The sequence below is a fragment of the Melozone crissalis genome, unplaced genomic scaffold, assembly GCF_028551555.1.
Source record: "Melozone crissalis strain CALT ecotype California unplaced genomic scaffold, PUWL_Pcris_2 ptg000005l_1, whole genome shotgun sequence".
In the NCBI taxonomy this organism is placed as follows: Eukaryota; Metazoa; Chordata; class Aves; order Passeriformes; family Passerellidae; genus Melozone; species Melozone crissalis.
In genome coordinates, this window is record NW_026535783.1 from 37,342,753 (window position 1) to 37,353,741 (window position 10,989).

Consider the following 10,989-nt stretch of genomic DNA (forward strand, 5'->3'; position numbering starts at 1 on the left):
AGGCATACAGCCTTGAGATTGACACAACTACCTTGGGAGACTGCTTTTAGTGTGCTACATGAAATACCCTTGGTATCTCTGTATATGTCTCAGCCCAGTGAAGCATACTTTCATTTTGCTGTTCAAAAGGCAAAAGTCAGTGTTATCAGATCAATAATTCGGGCATGAAATCTCAGCACAGAAGTATCAGGTGACCAAAATGAAGCTTTCATTACTTTGTCGAAACTACGTTAATATCCTGTGACTGGAGAGGTATTGCCTTTTTTAAAAAAATAGTCTACTCAAATAGGTGAAGCTGTGATAGCATCTGGTGCTAGAAAATCTGGAGACAATGGACTTGCATCTGCAAAGGCAGTAGTCTGTCCAAAATCAGACAGTAAAAGAAGGCAGCCACAGAATCTGTATAGCAGGACTGCAAGAAACTTAATGTGTTCAACTACACATGGAGCAAGAACTGAGCTATGCTCAGTGCTGGTGAGGCTGCACCTCAAATTCTCAGTTCAGTTCTGGGTCTGTCATTGCAAGAATGCCATTGAGAGGCTGGAGAATGTCCAGAGAAGGGCACTGGTGTGAGTGAAGGATCTGGAGCACAAGTCCTGTGAGGAGCACTTGGAGGACCTGGGGTTGTTTAGTCTTGAGGAGGCTTGGGGTGACCTTACCAGTCTCTACAACTCCCTGAAAGGAGTGTGCAGCCAGGTGGGGATTAGTCTTGTCTCCCAGGTAATAAATAATAGACAAGAGAAAGTGGCCTCACATTACGCCTGAGAAGGTATAGTTTGGATATAAGAAAAATTTCCTTAAGGAAAAGGATGGTCAGATATTGGAACAGACTGTCCAGGGACATGGTTGAACCAACAACCTCCATGGAAGCTTTCAAAAGGTGTGTGGGTGTGGTGCCTGGGGACATGGCTTAGTGGTGAACACAGCAGTGCTGGTTAACAGACTTGATGGTCTTTCCAACCTAAATGTTGCTATGAGCAGGAGTGAGCACACATCTGCTACCATCAGTCTAATTGTCTGTCTCTGTGTGGGTGCTTCGCTGTGTAAAATTTGGTTGTAGAGGAGAGTTGTGTGGAGCTTTTGTAGCTACAACTATTTAAAATTTTTTTAGATAGTCTCTTGCTGAGAGTTAATATAGAGAGTTGATATAGGCTCAGAGTTTCTGAGTCAGTTGTAAGATTTTAAGATTTCTCCCTTACTTATGTGTAGATAAAATTATGGGGAACAATTTGAAACTAACACAGTCATTTCTCTTTTGCATAAGCATGGTCACATGAAACATAAACGATAGATTTTACTTCTCAACATCAGTATGTAGGAATACACTGGCCTTTTTTCCCCTTGCACCAAGATTTGACGCCTTGGATATTTTTATAATTCTGTGTGGTTCAGTTGTTATGCTAGCAACTGCTAGCTAAGATGGATGTTGTGGAAGTTTGCAGTGTTATGAGGCATTTGGAAATGTGTCAAATGTTGGAAATCTTTCACAACCTTGTCTGGCTGACACTTGAGTCCTTGTATAGGCCTTCCTTTATGTATTGAAGACATCGGTGGTTAGATTTTTGTAAAAATTCATGCTTTCCAGTTTTTGTAGCTGTGTATACAATGAAGAGTCAACCTCCTTTAGTTAGGATTTAATGATCCTGTTTTGGCTCTTATGACAGTTATGAGAATAAAAATGAGAAAAGAAGACAGAATCGTATTTTTGAAGGGATGAAAAAATGGAGATAGGAAGCAAATGGGTACTTGATCTTTCCTCACACCCACAAAAAAGTGTTTGCTGAGAAGGAAAGGAAGAGAGAAAATCTTTGCTCTGGCAGAGGAAGAAAACAGGACCTCTGCTGGACATTTGTACTATACAGGCTGTGTAAGAAAAAGGAGCCATCATAAAAATTCTTTCCAAAAAGCTTCATTGAAGCAGATGTCTTTTATGAGGGAAACAGCTGGGTGTAAAATAGACATTTGCAGGACTCCCTCCCCTGCTGCCCTCTCTCCCACATATTTGCATACACATCACTGATTTTTTGGTACAAAGAGAACAAGGACGTCAGATAATGAGGATTCAGGTAGTACAATGTCATAAACATTACAGATGAGTTTTCTGGGAAGTGAGAGACTACATCCCCACCAGTACACTCCTTCCAGTTCGTCTCTTCTCTGTGGCTTTGGTGTACCAGGAAAGAGTTTCTTTCCCACTAGGATAGTGTGATGTTACGTGTATGATTGTCTTCCAGCTCCCAGCTGGAGCAAGTTATCAGCAGCCAGCATAGGTGCATCATGCATTTTTGGGAATGTGTATATCTCTGCTGGGCAGGAACAGGGAAGTGCCCAGCCTTCTGAAACAACAATTCTTTCTGTACAAGGAGGATCTGTTCAACAACTGTCCTCAAGCTGGAAATGGAGCTCATATGTAAAGAGAGAATTTTTTTTTCCAGTCTTAGAAATTTTCTGTTCTTCTTTTATATGGGCAGGTCAGGTTTTTATTCTAGGTTAGAAATTAATGTATTTTGGTCTCACTGGTTTGCTTTGTGGGTAAGATTTGTAAGCACAGCATGGGATTTTTCCATTGTATTTACATGTTTCACAAATAATTTCCAGGCAGTGATGGGGAACTGACATTACTGGCATATTAAAGCATTTTAGAAAAATAATGGGATTATGGATGCTGGCCTCTTTTTTAACTGCACTATGTTTTGGTGCTTTAGATATTTTTATGCCTCTGTGTGTGGTTCAGCTGTTATGCTAGCAACTGCTAACTGAGACGGGTGCTGTGAAAGTTTGTATTGTACATTATGAGGCATTTGGAAATGTTTAAAAATAACCTCTGGTTCTGTTCCCTGCTGGGATATTTTTGTTGGCCATGTTAGAAGCTTGTCATTTGATTCATTGAGAGCAACCTGTGTGTTAGTATCTTAAAACTCGGTGGGAACTTAATAAAAGGTCAAAGCTGGTATGGCTAGAGCTTTTACAAGACTTTGAGAAGAGGATATAATAGTCAACATGGTGAAATGTCTTGTAAAAATCCAAACCAAGAGAAGCATTCATTTGCGGATGGTTAACCACTGCAACAAGGAAGTGTGCATTCGTTTACTGCGGCATGGCTCCAAGATCACAGCCAGAAGGGCTGGTAAATTTGCATTTATTTTACTCAATCCTCTTGTTTAAACCCTCTTACCCCAGTTTAAGTTAATAGTTGTTTCTTGGAAAGGAACTGTACTGTAAATGACATGTACAGCAGAGAATAAGGACAATTTGCTGACAAGAATGAAGTGGCAAATGGAGAATGAATGAGAAAAAACCATAAATTTATTTATTAACTTACAGAAAATTGTAGGTTTATTTGTTAATTGGTAGCAAATGAGGGACTGGAATTTTACCTATGTATTTTTCTGTGACTGAGGTGGGGAGAAACACTTTGAAACTATAGCAATTTATGCCAAAACAAAATAGTTGTTAAGCTAGAACATAGTAGATTTTAAATATGAGCTGAATGCAGTAGTTGAGATTTCCAGTTTGTAACTTTATTTGGTTTATTTTTCTAGATACTGAATCATTTCATTGACTGAATAATAGTTCTAAGGCTGGTGGAAAAAGGTAGAACTTGGGCAGTCTGATTTACCTCCCTTTTTCAGTACACACAGAAGAAGTGCAACCCAAGTAACAAAAAGCATTCAGTATTGCTATGAACAGCAAAGGGGTGTTTTTTTTTAGGAAATGACTTTGCTAAAGATCCCCTTCACTAAATATGTCCATTTCCTTAATGTCATAAGACATTTTTAAATTTGTTTTTCCATGCTTTCTGTAGCACTGATAATTTTTGATGTATGGGCACCTATAGGTTGAATTGTTTCAGTTTTTACTAACCTATGTTAAATCTTTGCATTGAATCTTCATTTCAGCAGATTAGTTTTTAATCAAAGAATTAACTGAAAGTGTTCTGGCAAAGATTAGAATATTGTTACTCTTTTGATATCTGAAATTTAGAAAGCAGTGAGTGCAGTAGATACATGAGAAACTGCTTCTTGCAGTGATTTGTCTTTGAGTAGCAGCAGCGACTGGTTGTCTTTGTTTCCTGAGTTCACCACCCAGTGAAGAAAGTAGAATCTATGAGAATATACTAAACTCCCTTGATTGAAACATAGTAGCAAGATTGAAAAAGCATTATTATTGACATATGTTTTGTACTTTTACATCTCAGAGGTTAAATACTGGTTTCAAATAGGTGCAAGATATCTTGGTTTAATATAATGACAGCACTCATAAGAGGTTTGTATGTTGGGACTACATTAGTTCTTAAACACCTTGAATTTGTAGTACTGTTCATTTTGAACAGTATTGCTATTCCTTTTGAAGTGAACATGAAAAAAGTGTACATAGATGTATATATATATATATATATATATATATATATATATATATATATACACCAGCATATAGCACCAAAGCAGGGGAGGTAGCTTGTGCAAGACTCCTAAAATGGCACACAACTCCTTGGGAGAGCCCCCTTGCAACACTTTCCGAAAAAATGTTGTTCAGAACAATGCTGACTTGTGCTGGGAGGGGTCACCCAAAGCTGAGTGGGAATGCTGAAATGTCCCACTTGCCCTTTTGCTTGGGTGCTAAACTTTCACATCAGTACTTGGCACTTTCGAGCCTCACTGCCCTTGGCGTGGGCCTGGGCACTGAGCCACTGCAGTGCCATCAGCAGCTCCTTCTGTCTCCGAGCTGCCGACAGATGTACCTTGCCTTCTCATTCCTGTTCCCATGATACACACTTCTCTCCCTGATGCTTCCTTCAGTCCCGTTGCTGCTTAATCCTCTTTCTGGCAGGGGATCAACAACTCTGGATTGAACTCCTTCCAGGCCAAGGGGAGATGGAAAACAGGCATCCCAGAATGCCCACCATGCAGTAAGCTCTGCTTCTGCCTCTGTGCTTTGAGTGCTCTTTATGTGGAGAGCAGAGCAATGGCCTCCAGTGTCTGTACTAGCTGTGACATTGGGAACCATGACACAACACAGCTGGGAGGCGAGCTGTAATGCCACAAAACATCCAACTGATATGAACTGGCAGCTGGGACAGGGCTTTGCTCCCTTCTGGAAGTTCCCACTAGACTAAAGCAAGCAGTAATGGCCGGCAGGAAAGTCAGGTCACTGCCTAAAAAGGAGTTACTATAAACTGTCATTGATTAACTCTCCTTGAAAAGCTATAACAGGTGTCTTTTGTAGGCACGGGATGTGGGTATGGTACAAATCTGTGACATTCAGTTTCTGAGGGCAGGAGGTCTGGCTGTGATGCAAATCCTGCTTGATATAGATCCTGTGTAGGGAAATATTTAAATGCAATGCCATTCTAAAGTCTGTCTCATTTTTCTGCATTTTCTTTGTGACATTCATGCACTTTGCTCACATGACAAAGCCACCTTCTCCTTCCCTCTGAAAGGTCATTCTATTCATAGTGCAGATGAATTTTGTCTACATGGAAAATAAGCAAAGGATACATGATATTTCTAGAGGAAGAAGTAAAAAGGACAGGAAGGATTTCTCCTAATTGCAGCCTGGCTGGCCTTTTTTGTTTGCATGTGTGTATGAAATGTTCCTAGCACTGTACTTTCTGGACCATATCTAATTTTCCATTTGTCTCTTTAAAATGAATGTATGTTCACACTTGTTTCTTTCTCCAATATTAAAGGCTGTTATAGGTGTGTAATTGTGTTTCTGGTAAGCAAAGCCCTGTGCAGGATATCCAGCCAACAGACAATGTGTGAACTGAATTTTTTAATAAGCAGAGTCCACATTCTTCTGAGGTGCTGTACTTCCAGCAACTGCAGCTTCCTAAGAATGGTGGAGCTAGAGCTGCCCTTCATTTTGCTAATCCTCAGCTGCTGGTCTTGGCCCCTGTAGAAGTACTAGCAGCTGACAACTTTTATGTCAGACTTCTTGCACGTTCATGTTCACAGCCGAGGACGAAAATAATGTCATGTCTTATTCAGCTGTTCATGCTCCTGGCTTGGAGCAATCCCAGTGTTTGGTGGAAGAGGAATACTGACATTCACCTAGGATAACGAGATCTCTGGCTTTGTAAAATTTGTCCACTTGCCAGAAAAGTGTAGCAAACTTTTGCTGTGGAAATATAAGAAATAAACCCACGTTTATTTACCTGATATTCCAGTAATCTGTATTAGAAGTTTCTGATTTATGGAATATAAACTGCCATTAAGAATTCAAAGTAAAGAATTGAAGGAAGAGGTTCTCAAATGTACCTTAATTCTCAACTCATAGTCCTTTAAATCTGAACACCACATAAATTTTAAATATTGTTAAAAAGATAGTAGACTTTTCAAAATCTTGCCAACAAATTATATAAAATGATACTCTTATAAGGGTAGTACCAAAATAATTGTTATGTATGAATAGGAGCAAAGGATTTGCAGTAGTCGTAGAATAATTAGCATTAGGAGTTGGCTTGCTTTAACTTTTATATTCTATTTTTCCATTGGAACATTTTGAGGATTTTTTTTCTTTTAATTTGATTTTATTACTTCAGATAACTGGCTGTCTTGAGGGCTATCTGAAAAATAAAAAATCAAAAAAACTTTCTTCTCTCTTAAATTCGTGTTACTGGAATATTCATTGTACTGTGGAATTTTGGTACTTTAATGTGATATTCTTTGGCCTGCATAAGCTTTGTAAATTATATTTTCCATAATGATTTTATGGTTATATCTTTTGAAACCATCAAAATATGAATGGCCCAACATACTTAGCTATATATTGCAATGTGACTGAAGCTTTGCTCGAATCAGTCATGTAGACTCTGGTTAATAGCCTGTTCTTTCCTCAATCCTTGATTTAAAAGATGCTGTAGTGCTACAGAGAATATGAAGGAGCAAAAAAACCAACTTTATATCTTTATTTTTTAAAATATCAAATAAGCTTGGACCAGCAGCATTTAATGCCCATTCTAAATTTTCAAATATTGATTAACACTTGTATTTGACTGATATAAAATGCAATTACAATGATTTAATGAGTCTAAGTAAAAACAAAGGTCTGGAAAATTCTTCCTAGCAGCTGAAATTAAATAATGGAATGTAAATTTGATGTGTGCTGCAGAGATGCAACACATTACCATTTTAATACAAACCCTTCAGGAAACAAAAACACTGACATGAAAAGGTTTCTCTGTTGCCTTCTATCAACAGGTAAACCCCACAGTCAGAAGTTTGCCAGTTATTTATTGTCAGAAAAAAATACAGTTGTAATAAAAGTTAATATATGTTGTTCATGTTCAATGTGCATTTTATGCAAGTTGGAATTTACTCTGGGGAGGAAGAGGAGGCTCAAGAATCACAAATTTGGGGTGACGTCTCTTTGTGGTAGCTGCACCTGTCTTCTATGATGAGAAAAATGATGAAGATCTATTGCTGACTGACCTTGCACCTAAGCTGGTATAGAGAGGCCTATGGCCAGAATTCTTGAATTTGGGAGAATAAAATTGTGTGCTTTCAACCATTTTGAAATGTCTAAGTAAGTGGCTCAACTTAAATTCTACTAATATTAAGAATATTTGAAAAGCATATTTGAGAATCAAATGGTAGTACTTGTGTATCTAAAGATATGTGTAGATTCTTAAAGCTGGATTCCAGAGTTAAATAATTCTGGCTTTTGTAATTTAATGTCTTGTGTGTGTACTCTCAAGTAACTTGAGTATGGTTTGATGATCCAGCATTATCTTCTGTTACTTAGGAGAAAGATGCTTAGAAGAAAGATCCTCCAAATCTGTTCTCACTTCTTGGTGTTCATACTCTGTTTTGTCTCATTTCAATTGGTTTGTATCCTTCTCTTGATGACTGTGGCAAGTGTATTTCTTAATGTAAAGACTGGTGTAGGTTTCATGCTGAAATATGATGAATTTCTAAATTGGCTGTGATAAGAGAAGACAGAGTAGTTGCTGCAAGGAATTATTTGGTAGGAAGTCAAATTAAACTTATGAAAATTAAACTAATTGAATTATTGAACTAATAATTATTGAGGACAAGGTTTCATTTCAGCTATGCACTTTTGCGGCTGAAAGGAACTCTCCTGCTCTCCTTCTCTGTCCCTGGTCATGTACTCTTTCCACAAGAATGCATGACTAGCCAGCTCAGGAAAAAACCCCATCAGATGCTAACCCAAGCTGCTTTGCTCAGTGATGAAATGAAAGGAAGCAGAAATTGTGATTTTGGTCATTTTGCCAAAATGAGAAACCTCACCTGGTGGCGTGGCCAGTGATGTCTAGAGAAGAAAGAAAAGATAACAAATTACAGGGGAAGAGATCTGTCTGGGGCAATTTGAATACTTAGAAAGGGAAAATTCCATGAGGAATTGTCTTAACATCGCTTTGCAAGGCAGGTCTGTGCCCAACTGTCCTCTCCACTCCTACGACTGACAACTAACAGCCATCACAGAAGTATTGATGGAGATGTAAACAGCCAGACTTCTTGGCAGACTTCCGGCTGTTAGAGATGGACTGGAAAAAGGAGAGTAAGTTTTGAGAGAGCAGAGAATAATGTCATAAGAAAGTATCCTCTATAAAGGGGAGAGAGAAATTTGGAGGAGAGAGAAAGAGCTAAAGAACTAGATGAGCAAAAAACAAAAAAGCTACATGAGAAGGAGCTATTTTAACAGGTGAGGCTGTTACAATGCTGTTCCAATGACGTCCAATTCTTATGTGTTAACCTTCCTCTCCTTTGCCCTTTTTACTGTTAAGATGAATTTATCATGATAATCTGTTGTCTCTTTTTAATGTCATGCTCTATTCTCAGCCTTAGCTCTTATCTTAGCACAATCATTCATCTCAAAGCAATGAGAGTTGGTAGTTTTTGTTGTTGTTATTATTATTCTTATTATTGTACACCAAAGAGCACCAATCCACGTGTGTAGTAGGTATTAATTTATACCAGAAATCAGATTGCCAGTAGAAAATAAGGTGCTCTCTTTTCTGCTTTGACTACACTGTTATCATTGGTAGCTACATCAGACCCTCTTAAGCAGATCTGATGTACTGGAGCATTGTAAAGATACTGTCCTCTTCAAAAAGCTTTTCCAGTTTTTGATAATTATGTACAGTCTGGTTTTAATATGCAAAATTATTGCAGAATATTCTTTCCATACATCTATTGTATACTCCTGGAAGGCTGACTTTTGCCCCCAGTCTGTGAGAAATTTAGTATTATTGTTTTCATCTAATTTCTTCAGGTATCCAGCTGCCAAAGGAAGAGGAGATTTCAGTACCTGTGACTTCAAGCTCTCCAGTAAAGGATACTGGGAAGGATGTTGATCTTGCCATTGAACAGGAAGAGAAGATGAAAGAGGAACCCTTAACCATCTCAGAGCTGGTATACAATCCAAGTGCCAGCTTGCTGCCCACACCGGTTGATGATGAGATTGACATGCTCTTTGATACCTGCCCAAGAGCAGAGAATGAGAAAGATGATACCGATTCATTTGAGGAACTTGAAGCAGATGAAAATGCATTTTTAATTGCAGAGGAGGAAGAACTGAAAGAAGCTCGGAGAGCCCTGAGGTGGAGCTATGACTTTCTGATGGGCAACATAGAGGTGAACGCTTTTGTGAAGAGTTTCTCCAGACTTTTTCTTGTAGGCCTTGGACTATTGTTGTTTGTGTTCCCCCTTTTCCTTGTTCTCTTGGAGTCGGACCTTCAAATCTCTTTCCTTCACGAAATCCGCCAGACGCCGGAGTTTCAGCAGTTTCATATTGAATATTACTGCCCCCTTAGGCAGTGGATGGCTTGCAAAATAAACTTCATTCGTGACATTCTGGGCAGCTTTTAAATTTTACATTAATATTGTACAACTAAGGGCTATATTCAAAATTTCAGTTAGTGACAGCTTTCCATAATGCCCCTGGGCCCATCTGTTGGCAGCTGCCTTCATATCCTCATTTAGTGTTTTCTTTACAGACTTGTCATGTTCTTAAGTTCCCTTTACATACTTAAATTGCCACTTTAGTTACCAGCTTATACAGTCACCTCTCAATAACCAAAAAGAAGCTTTATTTAATTACATTTCAGACTTCTATCTCATTTATTACATTATATAAGATAGGGTCACAATAAGTTTCATTGTCCTTAACCTTTCAATCATGACACTAAAGCTGATGATATTGAAAGAAAACCTTTTTGAATATACTCCTTAGTGAAACAATCTCTTCTAACCAATGCCTATACAAGCAATGTTTATGCTGGGTTTTTGGTTTTTGTTTGTTTTTCTGTTTGTTTGTTTTTTATATTTTTATGTGTTTAAGATATTTTGGTAAATTTTTAGTAAAAGACAACTTATGGTGTTATTTAAATGTACACATTGGTAAGAATAATGTAGAGGGGCATGCAGGGTGTTTTTAGTGTTTTACCAATTATTTGTTTTTAAACTATGGCTGGAGAATGAATTTAATGTAGCTCTACACAAAGGGACTGTGTTTGGGAAACAGAAAGTTCACTCAAGTTCTGTAGGGGCTGCCTGGGCGAGGTGAAATGACAGCAAGTATGCAAAAGAATTTCTGAAAGGCACAGTTCTAAAGCTTGGGGAAGTGGGCAGAACTGAAATGATCCTTCTTCTTATCTGTCAGGTTGTCTTCCACTTTATCAGTTCTGTAGAAAGTCTTTACAAGATAGTCCAAGTATGTTTAGAGAAAGATCGAGTCTTCAGTCTAAATGTAGATTATTGTACATAACGGAAGACAATAATAGTAAGTAGCAAAAAAAAAAAAAAAAAAAGAAAAAAAAGAAAAAAAGGACGCAAAAATAAATCAGTAGGTGAGCAAGCTACTTTTTAAAATCATAAAGAAGATAAAAAGATGAAAAAGGAATAAATTTTTCATACTTCTTTTAAAAAGCAAAGCATTAGGCTGTACAGTTGATGTCAAAATAATCTACTGGCTCACACTTAAAGGCTTAAACACTTTAAGAGATGAATCTTCATGCTTGATGCC

At 38.0% G+C, this 10,989-nt stretch overlaps 1 protein-coding gene across 2 annotated transcripts in view; it reads left to right on the forward strand.

The window, feature by feature from the left end:
• FRMD3 (FERM domain containing 3) overlaps window positions 1–10,749 on the forward strand; it is a 129,760-nt gene extending 119,011 nt beyond the window's left edge. For both annotated transcript variants that reach the window (XM_054284404.1, XM_054284413.1), the window contains exon 14: window positions 9,238–10,749. In XM_054284404.1, coding sequence (XP_054140379.1) covers window positions 9,238–9,833 — 596 coding nt within the window. In that variant the 3' untranslated portion in view covers window positions 9,834–10,749. The remainder of the gene's footprint in view (window positions 1–9,237) is intronic.
• Window positions 10,750–10,989: the final 240 nt, after the last annotated feature.